This window comes from Diadema antillarum, unplaced genomic scaffold (assembly GCF_040938485.1).
Source record: "Diadema antillarum isolate AM-2024a unplaced genomic scaffold, OU_Dant_1.0 seq00000285_RagTag, whole genome shotgun sequence".
Classification (NCBI taxonomy): Eukaryota; Metazoa; Echinodermata; class Echinoidea; order Diadematoida; family Diadematidae; genus Diadema; species Diadema antillarum.
The window spans coordinates 404059-431226 of NW_027271313.1; the positions used below are offsets into that span (position 1 = coordinate 404059).

At 38.6% G+C, this 27168-nt stretch overlaps 1 protein-coding gene across 1 annotated transcript in view; it reads right to left on the reverse strand.

Annotated features, from left to right (window-relative positions):
• The window catches only part of LOC139730002 (roundabout homolog 2-like), a 105077-nt gene that overhangs the window by 22738 nt on the left and 55171 nt on the right, over positions 1-27168 (reverse strand). The window contains 6 exon segments of the mRNA XM_071640923.1: positions 248-407; positions 4069-4196; positions 8945-9072; positions 9879-10017; positions 10524-10614; positions 11291-11481. Coding sequence (XP_071497024.1) covers positions 248-407; positions 4069-4196; positions 8945-9072; positions 9879-10017; positions 10524-10614; positions 11291-11481 — 837 coding nt within the window.

Consider the following 27168-nt stretch of genomic DNA (forward strand, 5'->3'; position numbering starts at 1 on the left):
GTCATAAATCAAAGACACATGTAAGTCTGAAACAATGCAGTCTCGACAAGAATTTTGAGAATGAAGACGACACCTTTTGGCTCTCTTTTACAGCCTTAACCCTTGCAACAAGTTTAAACTTTACTCCAAATATGCAACCATATTGCCCATTTATCACCTTGGTAGAAGAATGACTGAAAGGCATGCACTGCCTTCATGTCATATATATTTTTGTCCTTACAGCTACTGAGCAATTAAAAGGACTTACCCAGAACCCTGAGGTAGGCGGAGTCTTCAATGGATCCCCTGGGGCTCATCGCTGAGCAGGTGTAATAGCCTTCATCCTCCCTGGTTACCGAGGTGATATGAAGCCTGCCCTCATTGGTGATCTCAAACCTTCCTACATGCTCACCGGGAAACATGAGAGGCTGAAAAAAAAGGCGTAAAAGATATTTGATGATGCTGAACAAAAACATTCACAAAGTTTGCACTCTTGCATCAGAAGAGTACAGAATTATGACAGGGAAGTTAAAGGGACACGTCATTTTTTACTCCAATGGCAAAGTGGCTAAAACTTGCACTACTCTTCTTAAAAACATCACACAAAAATTGGATGATCAGATAGCACTTGTTTTTCCCTTCTACCTTAATCTACCTTTTCTTTGCACAAGAAAACTGTTGCATTGCACGGATAAGAACATGTGCACAATACTTTATCTCTCTTTTTCCATCTCCGTCGGTAATACAGGTATCATACGTGCATGTAGACATCTGTAGCTTTAACAAGTCACAGGTATTTAAAAGCTGTTTGATGACTTTGTCATAAACACATACACATATAAATGGATAAACAAGGAATCACTTCAGAAAATGGATTTCAGTTCAAAACAATGCTTAACATGTGAAGTAATCAATAATCATCACATCACTTGTAAATTTCTGACTTTATGCAGAAACTTTTTTTAGATTCTTCTCAAAGTACTGACAACACTGGTTTTTCATTGGACTCTGTGATATATTTAACACTTGGTAGTCATAGAAATTTCTTTCAATAGTGAGGGTCTATGTTTTTATAAGAGTCCTGACACCCCAGAAAGTATGACATAGCTATTGAATGATATTGAAAAGGATATCTGTGATAAGGGGCCCCCGATTTCTCCACCTGCTATCAATCGAGTGTGGAAAGTAGCATCTGTCACTTTTCATTTCCATAAATATATCTCACAATGTTTCTGATGAATCTCATGTGTGAGAAGAAAATTCCAGCACTGCAAAACACCACCTGCAAACATTCAGACAATTTCACAAGACTGAAGATACAACAGTCCCTGTGATATTGATACAGTTGTCATCTCCAGAAATGAGAAGAAGAAACACACATGAGTACTGAGGAAAAGGAAAAAGCTAGGGATATCAAAATGAAAAAAAAAATGGTCAAACTCTGCACAAGTTGGAAAAAACCAAAGATACGGCAAGAAATTGACATGTGCAAAGAGAAATAAAGCAGGTGTGCTCTCCCTTGTGAACCAAGAGTCTTTATTCTTATATTTGTGGTAACTTTGTCACAATTTGAGCAGCCCTCATTTGAATTTCAATCTGATAAAGAGGTTCAACTGTGAAGTGGGAGAAGGAATCCATATGTCACTTCTCCAATCCAAAGTTGGTGTTATCAATAAACAATCTGTCATAGCAAACGTCCCATTCCTTTACCACTTCCATCTCATTCTCATAATCATGTTTTTCCAGACACGCCATCTCTCATCACTGTCGAGCTACATCCCTCCCTTTCTTAAAGACTCAGGGGTTAGAAGTGAAGTGTCTTTTCTTGCTGTGTAGTGCCATGCCCTATATCTTTACTTTCACACTGTGCTATGAGTGACAATCATTTAATTTTGTGCTTTCTTATGGAGATATGAAAGGATAAGACATCTCTAGAACAGTATCGCTTTGATGATAACAGAGCAACTAGACTTAAAAAGCATGGTGAAGCATGAGTAAAAGAAAGAAATTTATAAGAATGCTATAATTACTCCAATATCAGTATGCTGCTAAACAAGGTTTTTCATAAACACCTTGAAGTAGCTCCACTGGTCATGTGATTCCAATATTATTACTTCAGGTGGAATGCCAATTTTTACTTAATTCTGTCTAATGATTAGATAACATGGACACAGTAATATCACATTTTTACTCAGACAGTCTATACTTTCCTGCACAAAAACCTTGATAAATGTCAGTTTTGTTCATTCAACACAAAGTAAATGATGAGTGCTCTGCAAGTTTCTGTGAAAACTTGCCTAATATTCCTTGATCTGTGGTCACTACCTGATGTCTGTGATTAAAACAACCTACTTTTTGAAGTGTAATGTCCCTTGAAGACATTTTCTCACTCATGTTGTTTCTTCCTTTATTTTCTAACAAGAAAAGTGGACACTGTTGTTATCTCACCTTCGTCTACCTGACAACACTTTTCTAACTTTGCTAAATATCTTTGCCATCTACCTGCTTAATGCAGAAGTCACTACTAACACCATTTTGGGCATCTCAGATCTCAATCTGCCCACATAGCCTTTATTTGAGACATTGAAATTTGAAGTCCTATGTGACAAACACAAAGTAACATAAAAACAAGAAACAAACAAACAAAAAAACCTTACACACCTTCTCCACAAAAAAAAAAAAGAATTAGAAAAACAGAAAAGGCAACAAAAACAACAAACCCCAGAGTCTGGTCAAGGGGAATGGAAAGTGACACAACTACAGGTGACAGAGGTGGGTCCATCCACGTCAAAGTGACTCATAAGACGATCAACTTAAATCAGAGACAAAGAAGAAGTTAGACTCTGATGCAAATGACCCCCTCTTCTGGCGCCACGCGGTATCAGCCGAGACAGAGTTATCAAATAAATGCAACAGGTAGAGATAAGGGGGTAAAAGGAGGAGAGGAGATGTTTGCTCTCTTCTGGAACCAGCGAGAGGAGAGGGGAGAGGGTGAGATGTTTGGAGTAAGGAGGAAGAGGAGGAGGAGGAGGAGGAGGAGGAGGAGGAGGAGGAGGAGGAGGTGATGTACATGGAGGGGAACGTCCTGGTTATCTCTTTTATCTCTTTCGTCAATGATTGTGCCTAATGGTGAGCGAAATATTCCTCATATCGTATCAGTTTGGCATTGAACAGGGGCGGCTTAAAGGGATGCTGTGGGGCATTGCAAATTAAAGGGTGAATCAAGTTTGAAGTCTGTAACAAGTGAGGGGATCGTACGGAGTGGGTGACCCATTTCTAGGAGACCACAAGATTTCATTTCTCCTTGAGATAACAACAAGATCAGTCCCAACATCAAAGGATTTCACTGCCCAAGTTTGGTTCTAAGCATACTAGGACCATTTATTCTCATCAGGATAATTTTCAAAGGGGGGGGGGGGGGGGGGTAGGTATCGTTGTCTTAAAGGAGCAAGTCAGCATCCGTAATACATACAGGAACATATTTGGAACCTTTTCAAATCTCAGATGTAATGCATGTTATCACAATAGATGTTAAGACTGTCCAAGACTTACAGGAGGACAATAACAAGATACATGAGTAGAAACTGGTCAGTGTTGGGTAATTAACCTCTCTTATCCGACCAGACGTTCATATTTTGGATGAAAAATCCAACTGTCTTCTCTATGATTAATAGAAAACTGTGAGCTATTAAACATAATCATTGCAAATCATGAAATAGAAGTTATAGCGATCCATTTTACTTCAGAATGTATTATAATTATATTATTCACTTGGCAATTTTGATAAAATATACCTTGAAACAAAAATGAAGAACACAAAGTGGTCACTCCACAGAAATGAACCATATAGATGGAAATGAAGTGTGATAATCAAGCCAGCTAGTATAACTGGGTGTACCAGATTGTGAATCTGACCATGAGCTGCTCTTAAAAAACACATGAAAGTTTAGCAAAACTAAATATCCATACTCAGGATAGAGAATTGAAAATATATCCCAATGACCCAAATTGTATTTGAACCCCCACTCTCCTGCCCCCCTCCCCTCCCAGTGATGGGGGTTACCACCACTTCAGAGACCCTCTTCTTACCCTTGATCCTTTCCTCTCCCTCCAGTAGATTGAGGGTGCTGGTTGCCCTGTAGCCTGGCAGAGGAAGAAGGCATCCTGTCCTACCACCACCGTCCGGTCCACCGGGAGGCGGGTGAACATTGGGGCAGCTGAGGAGAATCAAGAAAGATGGACAGAAATGGTCACTTCCTTCATCCACATCTTCATCTTCATCCATTCTTAACTAGGTGTGCATGGAGTGAATATATGGCATACAGACAAAGGTCTTACACTATACTTCCTTTGACAGAATATGAATTAGATTTCTTTTTTTTAAACAAGAAAAGTTGAATGTATACGGTACATCATATAAAATATTAAAGGGAAAAGTTCTTAATATGCTGCATATTAAGTACAAGTGTGCATGTTAAAAATCAATACATTTTCGAACAACCTATTATTTTTCAAGGCACTGCTATAATTATCATTCACATCCAAGCTGACTCAGAAATTAATATCCTCATGTTTGCACATTCCTTTTTATATATTTACACACATTCTTAGATTTATGATTTTTCCACTTATGTGCACTATTTGGATGCCTAGCCTGTAGCACAAATGATCGTATGATATTTATACCAATGATTTCCGACCGCCAATATTGCAGACTGTTGCAGTTCTTTTGGCACTTTCTTTTTTCTTGCTGCTGCATTCAGCAATGCAATATAAGTGAGACTGCAGCTGTCTGTGAGAGGCACGCTCGCCGAGTATTTAGACAGCCAAATTTTCACCCTTGGATAAACCTATTACGAGTTGCCGTGGAAACAGCCCCACACTTCACAATCATAGCCAGCTTCTTGAAATGTCAGAGTGACGTCTAATCACAGTAGGAGCAGCACCGCTGAAATATCCCCAGCTGCAATTAGTGCCAGCAATATGGAAAGTCATAAAGTAATCTCAGAGTTTTTGCAGCTTCACAGTAAGAAAGACCCTTTATTAGGACCAAGATTGCTTTTATGATTTTTATTTTTTTTAAAGTCATATGGATATGAGTGAACACTTGAAATGCTTTTGCAAGGTTTTACTGATATGTATCCATCACACAACAAAAAGGCATTCGTATATAATAATACATGCGAGCATAGGTAAGACCATAAAAGAACTTTGAAACAGTAACAATCCTTGAATGACAAGTTCTATTGTAATCACGTGATAAACTTAGCTACACTAACCTATGCAGGATTTTAATATCTTTAGGTTCTTATATTTTATATCTACATATAGATCTATCATTTTATACACATTTGTCACTCCAGAACAACAAGTGTCATTCGATTCTGCAGAAATGCAAAGTAAAGGTCATAACAGGAAAAAACAAAACAAAACAAAACAAAAATTCATGGAGAAATCATATCAAGAATGCACAATAAAATAACTACACAAAAAGCATCATCTTCCTTTATTACTTTGCATCTTTTGCTTTGTATTCTTAGTCACAATCTTGTCCAATGAAAAAAGCACATTTGCAGAAGTAGAGAGCGTATTTCAGACATAGCGACACACACACAGCAACACACTTCCATGTATATATCTTCAAGTTACACATTCTCCACTCTTCGACAAACTGCAGCACATTTTTCGAGTCCACCTGTGATAACAATGGTCTCCTTTGACGGATGCTAAGCCGTCTAATGAGGAGGCTAATATGTCTCAGAGAAAACAGACCATCAAAGGCGGGCTGGATGCCCCACCCTGGTGCTGTGACCAGTTATACATCCTCAGGGGGTGTGGGAGAAAATGATGACATTGCCGGGGTATGCACTGACTCACACCAACACCACCAAATCTTTCTTTTTCCAACACACGACGGAAAAAATAGAGAAATCCTACGACCCGAGTCTGAATTTTTCATCCCCTTGGGCCACACCATCCATTCCGACTGGAAGAACTGGGGTGGCTCCTTTAAAGGTGCCGCTAGCTGGTGGCCTCTACTTGGCCTGTTAACACTAATAAGCAGAAAAATACCAAGTTTCTAATTAGAGTCATTACAGTTAATGGTGGAAATATGCTGACTCATCTCATCATAAACTTAAACTAAAGATTTACGAAAATTTCTACAGAGTGGTCAAATTGCTTCTTCTTCTTCAGATAGTCTCTTAAACCTCTATTGGCAATTTGCCCTGTGGAAGAAGACAAGATACAACCACTATGGTTGAATAAAACTTGTTGCTCTGTGTTTGGCTCTTACTCTTCTCTACAAACTACACTCTGCACCTCTTTTTTCTCTTGACCTTTAAAACAACAAGACAAGTATTTCAATATCTGTTGGGATTAGCACTACATTCAAAATGACAATGAGTGACGGGAAACGGGAAGAAAATATTATTTCAAACAAAAATAGGGAAGATGAAACAAAGCCTATTCTTAAAAAGATGAAAGTATAAGAAGACAAGTATACAGGGAGTAAATACAATACTATGAAGCATAATGGAGTCTCATTTATGAAACAAAGAAGCAAGAATGATAGATTTAGATTTAAAAAAGCAGATGGATAAACAAGAAATGGAAGAGAGAGAGAGAGAGAGAGAGAGAGAGAGGGGGAGAATGAGATGGGATTATAGAAGGCAAGAGAATAAGAAGATCTCAACAAACTGTCAAATAATGAAGTAATTGTAGAGTTCTACAAGCTTGTTAACCTGTTGATTACGAGCCCCGAGTATACTCTGGCAGGTGTCCGTGGGAAATGTGTGTTGTAGCAAAGTCAAACTGTCCCCATCGGGTTAAGTCTTTAAGTCTATATGCCTTTTCCAATCTCTCTGGCCCTTACTAACGTTGTCATTAGCACAAAGTATAAAGAAGAGAATGAGACTCTGGAAGAGTATGAGAATGCTGCAAAGTGTGGTGATTTCTCAGTAAAAAACAGAGCAAAGTGGTCATCGTTCATGTCTGTATCATACTCGGCTTCCACGACCTACAAAGTTTTCAAGCAAACAAAATTGACTCTCTCTCCCCCTAAAATCAGCACGAAAACATACCAACATCAAATGTCCAGAATCAAACATGACACAATTTTATTTGGCTGAAGTCACTGACTAGAAGAGAAACATTGAAGCAGACATAACATTTTTGGCAAAAGTCCTTTTTGTTTTGGATGATCCAGTATAAACCTTGAGCCATTAATGTTCAATTTTCACAGAATAAACTCCCAACTTCCTTTTACATCAGAAATTTTTCCAGCATCAAGAACTATTCCAACTAAAACCTCACTGGAACGTGACTAGTGCTACAATCAGTGAATAGTTGAACTTGCTAACAAGTGAGCCCGGTGAGCTCTCAAAGATCACACAGAGGTTGAGAGAAGCTCAGGCTGGATATCTCCCTAAATCTCTCTAAAGCCATCCCAAATCCGACTCCTTTGTCATCCTGAGTATGTCAGAGGAAACTGAGCTTTCAGAAATTGAATAAAGTTTGGATTCATCTCATGGTGAAACTAGCTAGCATCTTTGTGGACTAAATGTTCCTTGCAATTTGAAGTTTGTTCTCTCAACTCATTAAAGGATTTGCTTGTGACATCTCTCACAGACCCCATCCTAAGTCTGCTCACTGCTAGATCTAGATAGACTAAAGCAACAGCCATCTTTTCCTTAACACTGACTGTTTACAAAAATAAAACATAATGTCACCGATTATCTACACGGGTGATAGTTGGTAGTTGCCAATCCCCCAATATTGTTTGTTTTCAGCAGCTCATTAATATCAACTGTGAAATATAGTAATGAAAAAGTGCATTTAAAGTAAAGAAAATATCTAAACTCAATATATCTAATGTTGTATATGCATATATAATTACATATGTAAATTTATCAAAAGGAAAAATAGTAAAAGAAATATTTTCAGCACAGAATGCACTGGCATCTCTAATTCTTTTTCTAAAATTCTGAAATAATTAGAAGTTACTATTTCTCCATCTTTGTAAAGAGCAGAATTCCCCCAGGTGAGTCCCTTTTCCCCTTTAATCAATCACTGCATTCCAATGAGTGTGGTAGTTTGAGGGAGAGTGAAGACACAGATAGGACCGATGGAGTGTTTCCTTTCTACTGATACCCATCTGCATGATGGACAGCATACAACCCTGGGGTCACGCCTTTACAATGCCGCTCATTGCCTCTGAATCTATTTCAGTGGGAGCACTTACCCCAAAGAGCATACATGGTAGGTTTTCCTGATTGAAATCATGGTGGATGACGCTAGCAATAGACTCCCACAAATGGGGTTTTCATTAACCCATCGAGTGTTAACAAGCCATCTGACATTGCTAGTTTGGACATGGAACTGTTTTCCCACTGGTGTTGGACTGCTCATTTGTGCAGTGGAAATGTAGCATCAGTTATGTCACATTACCCAGTAAGAGGCATATCATTGATGAATCTGAAACAACAAGTACAGACACTGTCAGCAGCACACACACACACACAAAATCTCCTTCCCCTCCTCCAACAAAAATAAAAAATGGAGTATAAGCTTACAGATTTTCACATCAACCAAAATAGAAAAGACTGGAGTTCCAACACATTACTATCTACTGTAGATCAGGAGCTCAGGACCCTTCCAGTCACCATCATCAGCCATCTTTGCTCCCAACTTCCAACTCTGACCACAATCAAAACCCCTCACCACTACCATGAGTCATCTCAAAACCACATCTACTTGCCTTGGGGTCAAAGCTGTCTCTCTGATTGATTTTATCGCTACTCATGATCATACCAACTCATTTGGATCATCAGTACCTTTGCCACAACTTTGGTTCACCGCAACAGCCACCACCATCACAACTACTGACACCTGTGCATCCACTTCAACCATAACTGATACCATCTCCATAGCAACCACATAGCCTCAACATCTGTCATCAACTTACCGCTAACTGTGACTTGCACCTCCACGTTCCGATCTCCCCAGTCATTCTGTGCGATGCAGACGTACGTCCCAGTGTCGCTCGTTTCTGCGTTGCGAATCCGCAGCGAACTGTCCTTCAGCTCGGTATACCTGCAGGCAATCAAGGACAAGTTCAAAGGTCACATGAAATGATTTGCTGTCAAAGATGTCTCACTGTGGATTGAACAACATTAATCTTTTAACAGTAGTGAGCTTGAGATCTGTGATGCAAATGCTAAGATGATGCTATTAGGCAAAAAACGGTGTTCTGCACATGCATGACACAGCTGTTTCTATTGTCCAACATGTGAGGAGGCGTCGTCTTAGCGTTTGCACCGCGGATCTAAAGCTTGCTATCATTATGGCAATGACAAACTGAAATAAAGTCTATCTTTGGTACACAAAACCTTAAAGGGCCAGTGACAGCCTTGGACATACATGCCAGGTGAATACATACTCACTGTAGGGTAGATACTTTGCAATTTTACAGAATTAGCAAGTTTTCAAATTTAATTGATTTTGGCCTCACAGTTTCTTCCATGTAATTATATCATTCTTTTGTTACATGCTTCTACAAGTGCATGGCAGTCTCTTTTGTGGTTGAAAAAAAAAAATTTACACCTCCTTTTTGTTTCAAATTGAAGTTACCACAGAACTCCACTAAATAACAATGATCTTGCATGTCCATATCAACATTATTAGTTAGAATTACTGCTCGTTGCATACATTACAGTAATCACATCATAATACCTGTCACTTGGAAGCCAGTATTTTGGTGGATGTCACCTCTAAACATCCAATTCTACATAATCAGTAATACCACACCAGCTTCAATCAAGATAAAGTGGTTTATCTAGCTCGCTGCTCTACTGGTGTGTGTTCAGGGACAAGAAAGTGAGAAAGGTTTTCCCCCTTACCGTCCCTCCGGCAGGCTCCCATCTTTCTTGATCCATCTGATAGAGGGCTGCGGCTCACCCTCTGCTGCACACACTAGGGTGATGGTCTCGCCTGGTATGGTCAGGACTTCTTCCGGCACCGCCGTGAATGTGGGTCGGGCTGCCGTACAAGTCAAGATAAGATATCACGCTTATTGCAGGAAATTTCCCACATTTACTGCTCAGCAAACACTTCATCTACAGTGCAGGATGATCAAATATTGAGCACTGCTTCTGTTTTAATGATCTCAGTATCTAAAATTTGCTATTCCCTAATTTCCCATTCCCTCCTGGAATTGGTGCTTCTTATGATCTTCCGGTGGAAAATCTGATCATATTTTTGTTTACAGAATGACTCAAAGTTTATTTGGAGGTCTCATCAATCTCACTGCTGTTGACTAATCAAAATTTCTATCCAATTTCAGTTGACACTAACTCATAGCAGTCTACATTTAAGAAACACAAACTTTTTATATTTTATTAGTAATACAAATTCACAGATATACATTTCTTTAAAATGTGTGAACTGTTACATTATTTAACATTAAATCTTACACAAAAGAAGTGAAAATTTACAGGGAATAAAAGCAAAAAATGTTACAAGGAGTGGAAGCTACCAATACTTACAGTGGACAACCAGTCTTCCTGGGGAACTCCTCTTTGTTCCTTCGGTATTTGTCGCTGCACAGACATAGTTCCCTTGGTCACTAGGTCTTGGCTGGAAGAGGAATATATGACACCATTCTCATGTTAACTTGAACACAACAGGGAGTATCATTATTCATCATGTTTTTCCTAACACCATTATTATCTACATTCTTATCATCCTACACACCATTCCACTGTTGCTGTCTTTATTTTCACAAATCTATATTTCAACTTTACCATCATTGTCCCGTTTAGAATGTATTGTTACTGATGGTATAATCATATCATATTTGTAAGCATTTTACTTGTACTTAAAAGTATTGTGCCATGTATATAACCATTTCTTTATGATCAAATATGATAAAAATCACAACTGTCAACAACACTGTCATTATCTTCTTCATTGTTAACATAAGCTACACTGTCAACATGAGTGATACATTTACTTCATGACAATTGCTCCAGTCTCATTATCTCCAAGGACTTAGGGTTAGGGTTAAGGTTGTGATAGGGTTTTAGGTTTAGTTTGATGTGAGGATTAAGATTATGGTTAGTGTTATGCTTGTGGGTAGAATTTATCTTTGGCTCAGCATGCGGATATTTCATCGGAGCAATGGTCACAGGAGCAAATGTCATGGAACCGTCAAAATCACATCCATTAACGATTTGTCTGGTATCATCACTGCACCATCTATAATAATCTGTAGTGGTGTGAAGTTGTCTTGGTGATTTGTGTCTTTCCTCACCTGTGAAATGACAAGGTTTCCATCAGGGAGTATTCGGACCCTTGTTCCATCTGCCACCACTGTCTCCCCGTTCCTCTCCCAAGATACCTCAGGGGTGGGGTGCCCCCGGGGAGGGGAGCATTCCAGCACCACCCCCTCTCCTGTCAGGGCCGTGGTATCACTTGGCTCACGGCGAAAGTCACTTCTCAGATCTGGAGGTTGAACAAAACGAAAGAAATGATCCTGGTAAGAGATACGTCTTGTTTCACAACATGTGTTGAAAACTAAGCAACATTCAGTAGAACTGCAAATTCAGGGAATTCCAATGATATGAGACTACTGAGTACTGACACATAAATGAAATAGGGAGATGAAACATGCTGACCCATCTCTATTGGGAAGGAAAATTTCAACAAATATTCATCTTGTTCTGTTCCCACCATGATATAAAAAGATATTGAATACAACAAATCTACCTCTGCCATGAGCAAGGTAAACCTTACATGCTTGTTTATTATCACTCGTCAGCTTTTCTTTCATTCTAATTGTGTACAGAGATGAGTGCAAGGAATGATCCTCAACCTCACACAGGGATAAAGATTAATGTGAAACTGTGGAGGAGGAAGAGGAGATGACTACCATGGGAACAAGGCATCAACAGATTCATGGTTTGTATGCAAGTCTTGTCTGTTTGTACCCCAAACAAGACTTACATGGATTGAAATATCAAAGAAAAATGAAGGGGGGGGGGGGCAAATATATAAACATTCCACAAGTTGTTGGTCTTCCTACATGGTAAGGAGGAGGCAAGAAGCGTTCCTCCCCCTAGCTGCATGGAGGGGTTTTATTGGGTCTTCAATTAGATAGGGGGAAACAACTGTCGTCTAGGATGCGACAGCCGATCCTCTGGGTTCGATTGCCACGGATTGATCACCGGTGACAGACACGTTGCAACTCTATCCCACTCAACCTTCTGTTCAACTGCTTCTGCATTCAGCGCCATACAACCACAGCATCTCCGCATCTATCTATCTCTTTCTCTCTCTCCCAACTCTCCCCTCTCGCCCGTCCACATCTAAAACACTTTCGTGGATTCCTGAACTTAACACCGGTACCAGGAGAACACAATCCCCCCAGTGCGCTGGCTCCTCTTCCTCCTAATAAAATTCCAATAAAGTTGGGAAGAGAGCGACGAGTTAATCTCCGGGTTTAAGAGCTGTAATTGTCGGTTCGGGAGGGCAATAACAAGTTGGCTGCTCCTCCTCACGCTGCGGAGCAAGTCAGACAAGCAGGCATCAAGACGTCATGGCATGCAGCCAAAACTATTTTGTTTCAAAACAAGTGTTGATGAATTGTTGTTAAAGACAAGGGAGGTATTGCGAGCTAATTGAAAATCAGATTGTCTCCAACTTGGCTTTGACTGAAAACTAAACTTTTAAATGAGGAGAGCGAAAGAAAGAGAAAAAGAAGATTTTGTAACTGTATTCCAAATGTCCAGTCATCTCAAACATATACAGAATCTTACCCTGCTTTTTCATTTAGTCTTTTTAAAGTCTATTTAGTTTTAGAGTTTGAAAACTAATGTAAGCCTGCATGCAATTAAACATTCTGTGGACGTAGGTTTTACCCCTTTCTCTCATTGATAGGATGAATTCTCAAAAGTCTCAAAACTGAAAAGTTCCAAACTGTTACATATGAATTATAAATTATTATTATTATCATTATTACTATTATTCATAGTGCGCTTTTCCCACAAGGCCTAAAGCGCTTACAATCAATTCAAAACATGTACGACAATATGTGTAATTGGATAAATGTTACAGCTACGAACTAGTTGCTACTAAAAAGATGTGTTTTCAAGGCTTTTTTGAAAACACTGATTTAATGCCATCACAAAAGCTGCTAGATTGAAGTTTACCTACAATGGTCAATTTGTACATACAAGTATTAAAGTCTGTGAAAAGAATAGATGAGAGAACAGCAAAGAAGTGAGACTTGGGAAATCAGTCAAAAAATCTGAAGACAGAGGTATAGACCATGGAGAGAGGAGAGAGAGATATATATTACTAAACATGGAATGAAATATAATAAAACGTTGAGAATGATATAAGAAAAAAGTGAGGAAAGACTGGGGAAAAAGAGAGAATATAAGCTTGACGTTGTACCAAGACAAAGTATCACATAGCACAGAAGCATGATAGAAAGACAGGAAGAGAACCAGAATGAGTGAGGCTGTACCCTGCCTACATCTTACATGGAATATGATCCGTAAGATGACATCCATACCTATACAACAAGTAATGAGTTTTTAACAGGCGGTAAACTACACTGAGAGGAGAATTTGAAGACAATTGTCCGTCTGTATGTCAGAGATGTATCGCGAGGCTGATATTTGATGAGACGCATCGAAATGACAAGAAGGAGATGCGGTTTTCTGATTTTACCCCAAGACCATCTTGTAGCAATCAGTGCTCTATGGAAACAAAGGAGAGTAAAGGGATGATGCAGTGGATGTAGAGGAACGCTTCCCTGATCGCATTGTGAAAGTAGATCTGGAGGGCGAGTTGCTTCTCCCGGCGCTGCAACGTGGCCGTGCCGTTTTCAGCTGGCCAGGTGGTGCAAGCCGCGGTAACAAATCGCTGAAACCGTATATGAAATTAAGCGAGCTATTACAAACATTGCTCCCACACTTGCACCAAACTTGGGGGAAGGTACAGGCTGCAGTGCACCATCCACTCACCGTATCTCACAGTGAAGAAAAGGGGTGAAAGAGAGGGGCTGAGAGGGAAGGGGAGAGGAGGAGGGGGAGAGGAGGAGGGGGAGGGGTTGGGGTGAAACATTATCCATTGACAAAGCTTCTTGTTATTTCAGTAACAATCTCTGAAGGCAGACACATTAAGATGAAAAATATTCCAACATGAAATTCCAAAGGTCTTTCTCATGCAAAGAATTTAAGGCATTGCATTGTTAATGGCATGCCATCCACAAATTTGAAACATTTCAAGGATTATGGTATGAGTGTGTATGACTAACATATACACTATTCAATCTCCCATTGTTCTTCCCTCCCATTCACAACCAATCATTTACTCACAATGTATTTGTCAATGTTCTAACCCAGTCACATAACGCTCTGCGTCCGGCATTGCGGCCAAAAAAGTCACTTTTTTCTGCGGGCTCCTGCGGATCCCTTCCCAGGAGTAACAATGTTCCCAGATGGTATGCATCCAAGGCACACATAGTTACATTCAGTTACAGTTATTTGCATAAGTCTGCATACATGGCAACTCCCTGTGCAATTTTGAAAATTTCAAAATTTCGCAGGCTTGGGGCCGTAATTTTGCATTTTACCACAGATCACTTAAAAACAGTTACGTCTACTTACGACCTGCAAATATTTGCGTCCGTGCTGCATCCTCTTATCTGTATCTATTTGCGTTAAACGTAACTCAACTTCAGTGACCGTGCAACTGAAGCTTTACATACATGTATGTATATACATTCTCTTCATCCTGGCCACTCAACAAATAAATTGCTGCAAACATCACCAACCACCGATACACATACATAAAGGAAGGCATTTCATAAGTGTCCTATGCCTTAAATCTAAATTTACCATTTGCAGATGAAAGAAAACCCAGCTTTGGTGCTTCAAAATAGTTCTAAAATGCGAGTTAAGGATAGAAACAATCAATGTAAAAATGTTAATCAGTATAATCAATTTGAAGTCATATGCTAATATAAATTTGGTTTAAATCCTTGACACCATAAATATGACTTTATAAAATAAACCATTCTCAGTAAATCACTAGTTCTCCTTCATAAATGAGGGTTTTCTTACTAATTTCTTATCTCTCTCCATATCTTTCTGAGTTTCAATCCTTCATTCTATTCTGATTTTTGTCTCTCTTTGTTCCAATTCCTTTCTTCAATTCGAATTCTATGTTTTCTCTCAATCCAAACTCATTCTGTCTTCTTTCCTCCATCGTTATTTTATCCCCTTTCTTTCTCTGTTTCTTTTCTTCTCTCCTCTCTCTGTCTCCTAGACAATTTGAAGACAATCAAAAGGCCAGAGCACACGGCAGCCTGAGCCGATGGATTGAAAGCGATGCAGTGTTGCTCCTTATTTGCAAAAGAATTAATTCAATTTGCCTCAATTCGGCCCATGATAGCTGCCTTCTTCCAGACTCAAATTGGCAGCATTCACACTCGACCTAAACCTCACCAAAACGCATTGCCCTGAATGCTGAACCTATAACAAGAAGCTTAGTGATACATGTGGCTGCCTAATGAAGATTACTCTTCCTTACCTGCATATATTTTGTATCTAATTAATCTCAAAGCTTGCTGTTTTAGTCATTTAGATTGAAACTATTACTTGTTGACTTAACACATAACAATTTTAAAACAAATTTTTCTGTTTTTTAAATCAAGCTAGAGCATCACATATTACAAGCCAGGAGGGCATTCACTTTCATTCTAAATACATAGAATAATATTATATCCTAAACTGCAAAAATAAATTGCAGTTTGCGGATGGTTGTAAAAAAGTGCTTAGCACTTGTGAAAATTGAATCTACGAGAACCAAGAAAGCCACTCTTTCTGCATCAAGAGGCTGTGTAAACAGTTTAGTTTCTCACAGTATAATCTGATATCTTTCATCTCCTTTATTTATTCATCCACAGATGATTCCCTCTCTCTTCCTTTCGTTTCCTTGGTAACAAATACTACTGGTGTGATGGTGTGTGAACAAGATGAGACTAAAAAAAAGGAAGATGCAGGAAACAAGCATTGATACAGAGATAAAAACCAGTGAAATCTGAAAATAGCTTGTTGAAAGTGATGATGAATGGGCAAACGCTGTGAATGCCAAACAGCCAGATACGGCTGATCCATCAGCACAGAAATAACAAGACAGTACAATAATTCATCTGGCATGGGCCAACATATCCATATTTCCCAATCCACATTATTTTTTCCCCTCTTAGAAACAAAAACCGGGTGATATTTTCTTCAAACATTGTCAAACATACTTGATTCATCTTCTAAACTTTAGAATTGCATAGTATACATGAAAAAGTGTTTGGTAAATGAAGAAACCAATGTCTTAATTACAAAACAAGAGATCAAAATAACTTTATGTTCATAGAGGTGGCAGACAGATTTGGGATATATTTTCAGACTTGTCTGAGGTGAAAAGGCTTTTAAGATTTTTCATCTCACAGCATTTGTATAAAATACCATCAAAGTTCCATAAAAAAGAGGTATTTAAACAAAAAATAAAGGGGTGGAGTGGATGCATTATTTATTACTTCTTTGTTCTCAACTAATGTATAATTGCTCTAAGAATTGTTCTTTTAGAATTTGAAGGAAATTAACTGATTAGGTGAGTGAACTTTGTTTAGTTCCTGCTACTTCATTTTCATGTGCTCTTTAAATTAAGTGAGTCATTTTGTGTTGCATATGTCAATATCTTGATAGTATATGATAAATATCATAGTAACAGAGGCCATCTACTCTAAATAGCAAACTCTCAAAACAGGATGACACATTGTACACACAGCGTTACTGTCATATTCTCCACTAGATATCAAGATGGTTCAAAATTGTCATACATATCAGCAAAAATATCAGCAATGGGACACATTGGATTCTCATCTGTTCTCATTCCTTTCATATCTTTGTTAGATGCAGATAAAATACTTTCTAGTAAACAGGCCACTTTGCAGATATGCACGTCACAAATGTAAAGAGGTCCTGCAACAAGTAAGACACACTGTACAACAGTGTGAAAAGAGCACTGGTTTAGGGGAAAATATTCCCTGACACCTCTGATGAATAAAAGAAACTGCTCCAGGTTCCTGCCAGTGTGCTACAAACATCGCATTACTCCCAGAAACCCTCAGAAAGTTCATGCAAATAGAACCTAAACTGATGAAAAGATTTTATCTGTAATTGGGGAGAGCGAATCCCAGCAATAATAACCCTCACATGAAGAAAAGGCCGTGCAAAACAAGGAATACTTCTTATTGGCATGAAAGACAAAAATGAATAGTAGGAGGTTAAGTACTAGGGTGAAACAAATATCAGAATGGAAGGGATTTGGAAGATGAGACGATCGTCCTATTTTTCTTTCTCTTGAAAGAGTGTTCGTATATTTCATCACTATCCGAGGGGCTATGTAAACTTATTGCTCCTTTTGCATTCAACCGCGGTGGGGACAAAAAGAAACAGCGAAATGCGTGGTTTCAAACATCTCGAAGGCTGCCCCCAAGTGTCAGCATTGAAACTGATATTGACCTTGAAAACAACCAATAAAACCAGATCAATAGACGACCAAAATAGATACAAAAGGAGCAAACTCAGAAAGTAAAATAAGAAAGTTGGATGCCATTATTCCAGCTGTGTTTCATCAACACTTTTGTGGGTTTCTTTGAAACACAATTTAGTTGACAGTTGCGGTCTATATCTACCAAGAAAAAGCATGATCAAAGATATGCATTGTTGACTACAAGAGAGTGATCGCACCAGGAGCAAAAGATGTTGTTGCTGTTTGAGAAGAATTCAGAAATTTGGAAATGTTCCTACAAATAAAATGAAGAAATTGAACAGGAGTATGTTCCAATTAGATGAGACCAATGCTTAAATTTTGCACTTGCAATTTTACAAATTATTGCATGGGCACTACTCAAGAGTGTCTCCTGGCATCAGCATTGTTGCTAATATTATCTGAGGAGTTGCTGGCAGGCAACATTCTGCTTCTGTTTTATTGATCTACTAACTGAAAGTCTGGTTGGAAAGAAGATGAAGTATATTATCCTATAACAGCAGAAAGGAAGAGAACTCTGCATACAGAAATGATCAAATGAAAAGAACAATCCCAATCAGACACCAAATCTACTAATAAAGGTCTGTTCAGCAAATGAGAAGGATGAGCAATAAGTGAGTCTATTAATCCTCTACCAAATCACAGGATGAAACACTGCCAGTGGTCAGACCAGAGTGCGGTATACAGTAAGACCACAGAGCTATAGATTTCTTCCTGCCTCTCCTCTCATCAGGAGGGATAGGCCACAAGGCGAGCAATATATTAACTTGCCGCCAAGTTTCTACATCTGAGACACAGACGATGGCAGTGAACGCATCCCGTCTCGAGTTTCCCCAACGCCCAACCAGAGGCAGGCAGGCACACTCCCTCTTCTGACAGTGACATGGATACTTAATTGTTGTTTGGAGCAATCTAAACTCGATACTCCAGAAATATGAAAGCCTGTTTCATGTCTACCTCATTTCTTTCTGGAGAATGGAAGGGGCGTCGCTGGTATTATCTCTCCTTCGTCATCAAAAGGAATTTCTGCACCCATCTCCTGGAGGTTAGCAGACTTGCATCGTCCAACTTTGTGCCCTAGCAGCTACAACCTTAGTTTACAGGAATCCTGTGACTGTGTTGGAATCTCTTGAGACTCTGTAATTTACTGAAACTCAATCGCCACAGCCTTTATAAACCAACACCATCTCTCCCCTTTTTCTTTCTCTTCTTCATTATTTTTTTTTTCAAAGCGGCAGAAAGTCTTTTGCCGAGAGGGTAGAGATCCTTTTAAGTGGGCCGACGGTGTGGCGCATAGTGGAACACAGGCAGTAATAAAAGGAGAGGGGAACAGCGCTGGCAGTGGATCGGTTTCAAAATCCACAGCTTGTTTATTGCAATCGATAAATGAAACAATTCGTCAGAATCGCCATGGCTTTTCTCTGTCTGCGGGGTATGAGCACACACTTCATCCCCATAGAGGCGGAACCAGTATGTTAAAATAACGGCCCCCATTGAGATCTGCCATCTAGACCTGATGAAAGTGTTGTAATGGTTGGAGGAAATACCCCATAAAAGAGATAGGATGTTGCTTAAGTGCGTTTTAATAATGTCATCAATATCATCATGTAGAAATTGCCTGGAGCCAGAACAAAGTTTGAGAAATTGGAGCTGCAAATATTTTGCCAATATGGCACCTTTCATCGCCCACTCTGATAATCAGCATGGGTGGATTCCCTTTCTCCCAATCAGTTTTTTTCAATCATGCAAACTAGGGATCAGAAAATTGTTGTTTAAGTTCTTTTTAAAGGATAGAACACTGAAGGAAATGTTCAGGGATGAACAGAGAAAATACAAAAAGTTAAAGGCACTGGAAAAGCACACATATTTCTTGTGCAATAATTCTGTTGTGTTTGAAGAATGTAATGATCAAAGTGTAAAAGTATATAATGTGTTTTTGTATGTATCTCATGTGTCATACACACATAATAACAATGTAAGTATATTTTCTTATGTATTGTGAAAATATTGTTCTTGTCAGATAAAAGTTGGCAAACAATTCCATTACCATCTTCAATAGTCAAAGCAGAATATATCAAAAATACATATCCGAATGCCCGAGACTCTACATTCACTCTATGTAATCGCACAGTGGACACTGAAATATGACTGGCTGAAATTGAATTGCAAACGCCTGTAAAACGAGGAATTTTCGCGTGCATTTTAATTTCGCGAATTTCGCGAGCGCCAAAATTCGCGAAATTAAAATGCACGCGAAAGTTTTTGTCTACACTACATGCATTGAACGCCAGTGGCAATTCGCGAAAATTTCATGCCACGAAAAAGGCTGTTGGCTCCAATTCGCGAAAATTTCATGCCGCGAATATATCATGTTTTACAGTACTGAAGGAAAGGAAAAATTGAGGTCTACCATGCATTATCAACAAAGATGTGTAAAATGCACTGAGTCCTCATTTGAAAGCATGGAAGTTACTGATGTATGGTCTGTCATGGTGCCAATGAAACCTTCCAGAGTACATTTTATCCCAGAAAGATGTTAATCTGGCTGGATGTAGTGATGACAAGTTAGAACTAGTAGCAGACAGGCAAAGAGTTTTCTTGGCATTCAATGCTGCAAAACTAACAAAGCTCACACAAGTGGTAGCCACCATTAAAGGGGACCTCCGGACGATTTTCAGACTTTTACATTTGAACAACTATAAATTAGTTAAACTGAGTACAGAGTTTCAGAATTTATAGTGATTGGGATGAGGAATGGGAATGTTTTGAAAATCTATAACGAATTGAAATGAACAAGGATGATGACATGGCAGCCTCACCATAAGAATGCATGAGTTGGGGCTCAAGGAAGCAGAACAAAAGAAGAAGGCATGCATAGATTCTTCACAGGTGAACTTGTTGAGCAAGCGGTATTGTAATGAAATTCCACTGCTACATTTCTGAAATATGTGAGGCTCTGATGTCATCAACACTGTTCAGTGTAATTTGTTTAAAGATTTTCAGTTAATTTGTTTCTCTGCTCAAGAACCACCATAAATTCCATGAATCTATACATGGAGCTGTCGATTTATGTACTACATAATGTGAAATTATGAAAATCGTCTGGAATGCCCCTTTAAATACATACACAGATGGGACTGATAATTATTCCAGAACTACCCCCACCCTAAGTCTGCTACTTCCTTCCCCATAAATTCATATACTAATATGTATATGCAATTACTTTTGTATTGATTTTAGAGGATGTGTTTATTTCCTTCCTTGCTCAGTTTCTATGAGATTCATGCTGCAGATCCATACACTGAGAAAAAATAACAGATTTATGAATTTGTCGTAAAAAGCTGGAAAAAATGGGGGTAAAATGGTGGATTGAGGCATATGAAGCGTGAATGGTAAAGTGTCTGTTAAAGTGCAGTGACTCCGCACAGAAAGACAGGTAGATCTAGGGCTGAGAAGAGGGGAGGAGGAATAATGGCAAAAAGGGGTTTAATGCTGAGGAAAAAATAGGGTGAGCAAACAATAGAAAGAGATTTCAGAAAGAGGTTCCTATATGATCGCATACCAGCTGCCAGGGGAACAGTACAGTCTAGAAATAGAATGTCTAACAGCAGAAAGATGAATAATTCATATTTTTGCATGGATATTATTTTTTAATCTACTGAGAGGTGCTATTGTAGTTGTAAAATCTAGTCAGTGCTCATAAGCCTCAACAAAAAAGGTTTGAATTATTTTCATTCGAAAGAATATAATATCAGTATCAACTCAAAATTTATTTTGTCATGAATTGACAAATAATTTCAATAAATCAATTGCTTTATGTTTACCATATATTTTAGAAAAAAAGGGGACAAGTTTGACTAGAGATTTTGTTAAGAAATTACAACATAACCAAGTAATACTTATTCTACATTCCTCATGAACTTGCGCATACTTTCAATATTCTAACAACTGAAACTTGTGTTCTTTATACAAGTGAATTTAACACAAGACATGACATAACACATTTCCCCCCTAAAATTTGAGTTACTTTAAATAAACTACCCACAACCAAGTGAATGCAGCAGTTAACTATACACTAGAGCTCTGTACTAATTTCCATTCAATGAAAAGTAAAGAAAATACTATCCCCCAACAAAATACGATAGCTTGATAATAATTCTCTCAGGGACTGAACCTTTTTTTTGACACACCCTGTATCTCTCCTCTTCAGGGGTATGACAGATGGATGAGTGTGACGGAGCGAGCTACACCTATTGGTCCAGAAATAATTACCTCTTATGTTATTAAACACACAGAAGAATGAAGCCACACCAAGCTATCTCCCCGCCCCTCTCACCCGCCCTCATACCTGACTCGCTGCCCTGTTCACACCTACAATTTTAATCCCGAATACAAATGGCTCTGAACACTTGAGGAAACTGTCCATCACTCTTTTTCTCTCTCACTGGCAGACTCTGGTAGGCAAAATCAAATTGATATGAGTTTTCATACTTTGATATTAGTAGGTTGATATATCAACTATCTCAGGTATGTCAGATCTATCTGGCCAGAGAACAAGTTATCATTAAGAAGTGAGCAAAATATGCCCTTCATGTATTATCAAGCTTGAAGAGAATGTACTAGTATTGCATTTGGTAATCATTCTCCTGTGAAATTCCCCCGTCTCCCCTCCACCCTCCCCCCCCCCAAAAAAAAAAAATGAACCTGGTTCTTGTCCTCCATTTCATTGGCACAAGAAAGACTTTTCTACTTGTTAAAAAATAAGATATGTAAAGATTTTTTACTTGAGAAAGATTCAGATAAAAGGCTGCATTTGCACATCATAAAAGTCACTTTGAATTTCTCGTTTATGCATTTTTTTTTCATTTCCATGTTATGATTTCCTTTACACTTATCATCCCTTAAGTTATCCATCTGAAGACATTCAATTACTACAAATATTTTCTTTCTACATTGTAAACAAAGTAAGTAAGGAAAAGATGATGCTAAACATAGCATTTGCACTACCTGTTATTTCTGGAGTTTGATTAGTTCTGAATTTCTTAGCAGACCTGAGCAGTGATAACAATGAAACACAGCAAACTCTACGTGCAGGTATTCAGTGTGAATAGGGCTCCCTCGTGTGCCAAAGAGGTTGCAGAGTGGGCGCTCAATAGCGAGCAGTTGCCTTCATGGTAGGGTGGGCAAAGAAAACATGGCCAGCCTGATGCAGAATGGACTCGCAAACCCTTGGCAAGCAGCCGCAGAGAGCGCCGTTGCGGCACAACACAATGAGATCTGTGGAATAGCAACTGCTTAATTGACGAAAACTTCTGACAGCATAGAGGGGGAGTAGGATCCAAAAGCATTCTTGCTCTCAAATAATGGCAGGTTGCGTGTTTTCTTTAGTATAACAAAGAGCAGGCTGTGCAGTTCCAGGAATATAAAGGAAAAGGTAAAAAGATGGCACTTTTTCACAAGATTTTAATTGGAAGATTATAAGGTGAGTGGGTGCTGTGGAAGGAGGGGGGAGGGTTTGATGAATTTATGACGAATCGGAATTCAATTAACCAGAGGCTATGACCCTCCTAAATCTCCTTAAAGTTACGTATCGCTTGATTAAACGTGTTCAGGGTAATGGCTGTAGAATGGGAAAACATAATGGCATCAAGCAAGTCTCGAGGGGAATGACGATAACTTCGTCGTGGAGGAAACTCTTGTCACTATTTCAGTCTTTTGTTTCCAAGAAAGATGGTGCTTACCCTGATCATAGATTCTAGAGGCATTAAATGACCAAATGGCAACAAAAAAGATTGGTGCTCTGTATCAATATATTGCTTTTGTGTCCCACCTTTTATTTGTGAACAACAATTAAAATCTACTTTTAAAGAAACATATGCTTTGATTAGCAAAAAGAAACTGCTGGCTACTGCAAGTGTGTATATCATTAATTCAAAGGGGGAAAAGGAAAATTTTACTTTTTGCAAACTGAGGTGAAACTGCTAGTTTTCTCTATCATGCTGAAAATATTGTAGAATTTCAGTGAAAATATATATTTTTCAAGTGGAAATGCTTGATAGTCTTGTGCTGGATTTAAAAAGACAGAAACTGTCACAGAAGTATTAAAAGCAGGTGTGTGACAACTGGATATTCAACTCCAGGTAGAACATCTTAACTCCGTGTACGAATCTGTGAAAGCAAGATGGCTCTGATTGTATGGGAACACCTTAATACCATGGTGCTGAGGTTGTCAAAATAACACATCTTATTTTTACACTTACCATCACAATACCATTTATTTAATCCACAGGCTGGTGCACAAAGGAAGGGTAAGAAAACCCAATCTTCACTTGTTGATAAGCTAGATATCAATGAAACTCTTGTCTGACTTGCACAAACATCCTTCCTTATGGAAGTGGATTGTTACAAACATGAAATAGTAGTGCATTCTCCACTAGATTTAATTCACAATGTGCACAAAGAACATGGGTATGATTTGGGATACAGGTTGCTTTTTATTATCAAATTCATCTATATGGTATGAAAGGAATGTTTAGTAAGCTTTAGGTGTCTTGGAATAACTCAGTATAGATTCATTATACAAACTAAACAAGTGTACACATTCACTTTCATATCACAGATGATAAGAAGACAATGAAATAGTAGGGCCTACAAATTCTGAATTTTAGGCCATTTTGGATTTATTGGAGTCAGTAATCTTGCTGGTAAGGCAGACTTGTTATTATGTCCAGGCATCACAGATAACAAAGACTTTGTCCTAAGAGCCATGTAACTTCCCATGAGCCTTAAACTCTAATTCTTGTGGCCAGGAGTTGGAGGGTCAGCAAAATGCAGCTATATCTTGGATTGATGAAGATGATCAAATGATGGCTGTAGTCTGCATCAATTATTATCATCATAAGATCATTGTTTTTAGACTAGTTTTCAAGAATCAGTGAAAATAATATGTTTATTCAAACTGTTATCATTCTCTTAATTTTAATGTTCCCAACATACCAGCTGATCTCATATTTTTTCTTGTTACTACCATTGTTGTAATTTCCCCCATTATCACCTACATTCCTTTCAGTGGCTTCATTCAATATTATTTCATTCATTTATTTTTTCCATTTCCAGTGGAAACAAAGAATATTTTACAGAAGTTAAGAAAATCTCCATCATCATCATTTTCAATTCTTGCCATCTCCCCTTTCATTACCACGGCCAATATTTTCTGCACCATTAAATCGTCATTACCGTAACTGTCATTTCTATCACCACCAGCATCATCATCACCATCCTCATTACTGCAATCTTTGGCCCAAGGCTCTTTGATGATCCTCTTTTATTTCTGTAGAGTACCAGAAAACAACCAATGAGAGCCAAGCAGATCAAAATAGAAGCCTTCAGTATAGGAGTGCAGCGAGCTGCTAATCCTGGCTGTATGCCTCACACCCATGTACCAAAGTTTTGGCACCTCCTGTGATGCCTCTACGACGGCCCACGACCAGTTTATCTCCGGGTAAAACCCTCGGTGTGGTAATCTCCTTGTGAGTCACTGCAACATTCAGTGAGGGCAGGTGATACTTCACCAAGGGTGTATGGATTTTTGACACTTGCCCCATGGTCATTCCCCTTTGTTGCAGACAGTCCACTGGTAAATTTAAGTGCACCCCTGACCAGATAAATAATGAGTATGTTTTGGCTGATTGGTACTGGGAGAGAACAGATGGGCAGAAGAGGCCAGAGGAGACCAAGGGAGGTGGGTGATTAGATTAGCGCCCCCTAGTCCATTTTACGTACATTTATCATTCTCGGTATATGCATGAAATGTTGAAATGTCACAGGCTATTAATTGTAACACCTAGATCTGGTCCATATTTTAAAAATTTTCTTAACGTAATGAAACCTGGCTTACATACAATGAAATAAATTGACAAACTGAAGTCATATATTACAGATGAAGAGAAAAGATACAGCATGATAATGAGATAAAAAGACAAAGAAATGTCAAACCAAGGCGCAATGAGTGGAGGGTGAGAAAATAGACAAAATGGAAAGGCCAAAAAAAAAACCTATAAAAGTGTTATTTTGCTATTTTCATGAATGAGGAGGTCACATTTTCGTGAGATGTTGTTTTTGCAATTTGACACCGAGGTTATCATAAGAGCACACTGTTTTATTGTATCTGGTCATATTTTCACGAGTTGTTAAACTAGTGGCCCAACATTGATTTTCGAAATTCAAGAAAATTAAACCCTTGCATTATGACATTGACTAATCAATGAAAATTTAGCTGAGACTAGAACAAATCTTTCTAAGACACAGGATAGGTTGCTTTTTAATGAGGCTTTTTAGTATGAAACTGAAAGTAATGCCTGAAATAATATGATATCCCACTCATGTACAGAATATTGGAAAAGCATGGATAAAAGCTTTGATTTCATAGATACACTCTGTTAAATCAAAAACACCTGATAAAATTCATATTTTTTAAATCTAAAGCTGTGAACACCTATATGGACCAACTATTTCACTTTTCTTCAAATGAAACATTAAAATTTGAAGCCAATATTATAGGCACAAGTTAAAATGCGGACAATTTTGCTACCCCCCCCCCTCCCATGTACAGACACCCAATGACATTTAAAGCAATTGTGGCCAGCCTAGCTACCACCCTCCCCATTGGCTGAGCCTCATGCATATGGATGATCACAGTTACCCTATCCTGTGACATCTATCCGTGGGCCGGGGGTGTAACTGAGCAGCCAATACGTGGATTATTTCATACCGCACCCATCAATTGCAATTCATGTCACACATGGTCCATTTTCATAATTGGCAATTGCAAAAAAAGAGTTTGCAGAGACCAAAAAAAGGGGGCGACTGGTCACCTATTTGTGTCCCCCCTTTTTTTTCTTTCTCTTGATCCCTAGGTCCAATTTGATACTTCCTTGGCTTAGTCTTTACACATCTTTTTTTTTAATGTGTGTGTATAATTTTCTGCCATTTCGACTTCTACTACTGATTAAACATGGAGAGAATTGAGGTTGGATGGGATGCATTTTTTCCCATTTATGAAGGATCCGAGGAAGAGTTAAGTGTTCGGTTGAGTGAATGGCTCGATTATCTTGATTGGATGGTTGCAAATTAGTGTCCCTACCCAGCTGTGCACGTGTGCAACAGTCGTCTGACACACCCTGGTAGTAATAGTTAGACAGGTGCTTTCCTTAATCAACAGGTAAGGCCAGATGCCTGTCGAGCGATAACACTCAAAATCAATACACGGCTCTCTGGAGGATGCTATTATATTTACTCAAATATTAATCGATGAAAAACTAGAAGAGATTTATTGCTAGACATCTCATATTCATATCTTCCAAATTATTCTGCACTAAATGTCAACCCACTGAAGCATACTGCTGAAGCCTCACTTCTTTTTTTCCCCCATTTGGTGTTCATATTAATACAGACTGAGCATACACTCTTATTCATAGCAAGTAACAGCAAAAAGGAAACCTTTATGTAACTACACTTTTTATGCAAATCAAATTCCCTTCAAGGTGACAGTGACCTGTCCAAATCTGTTTT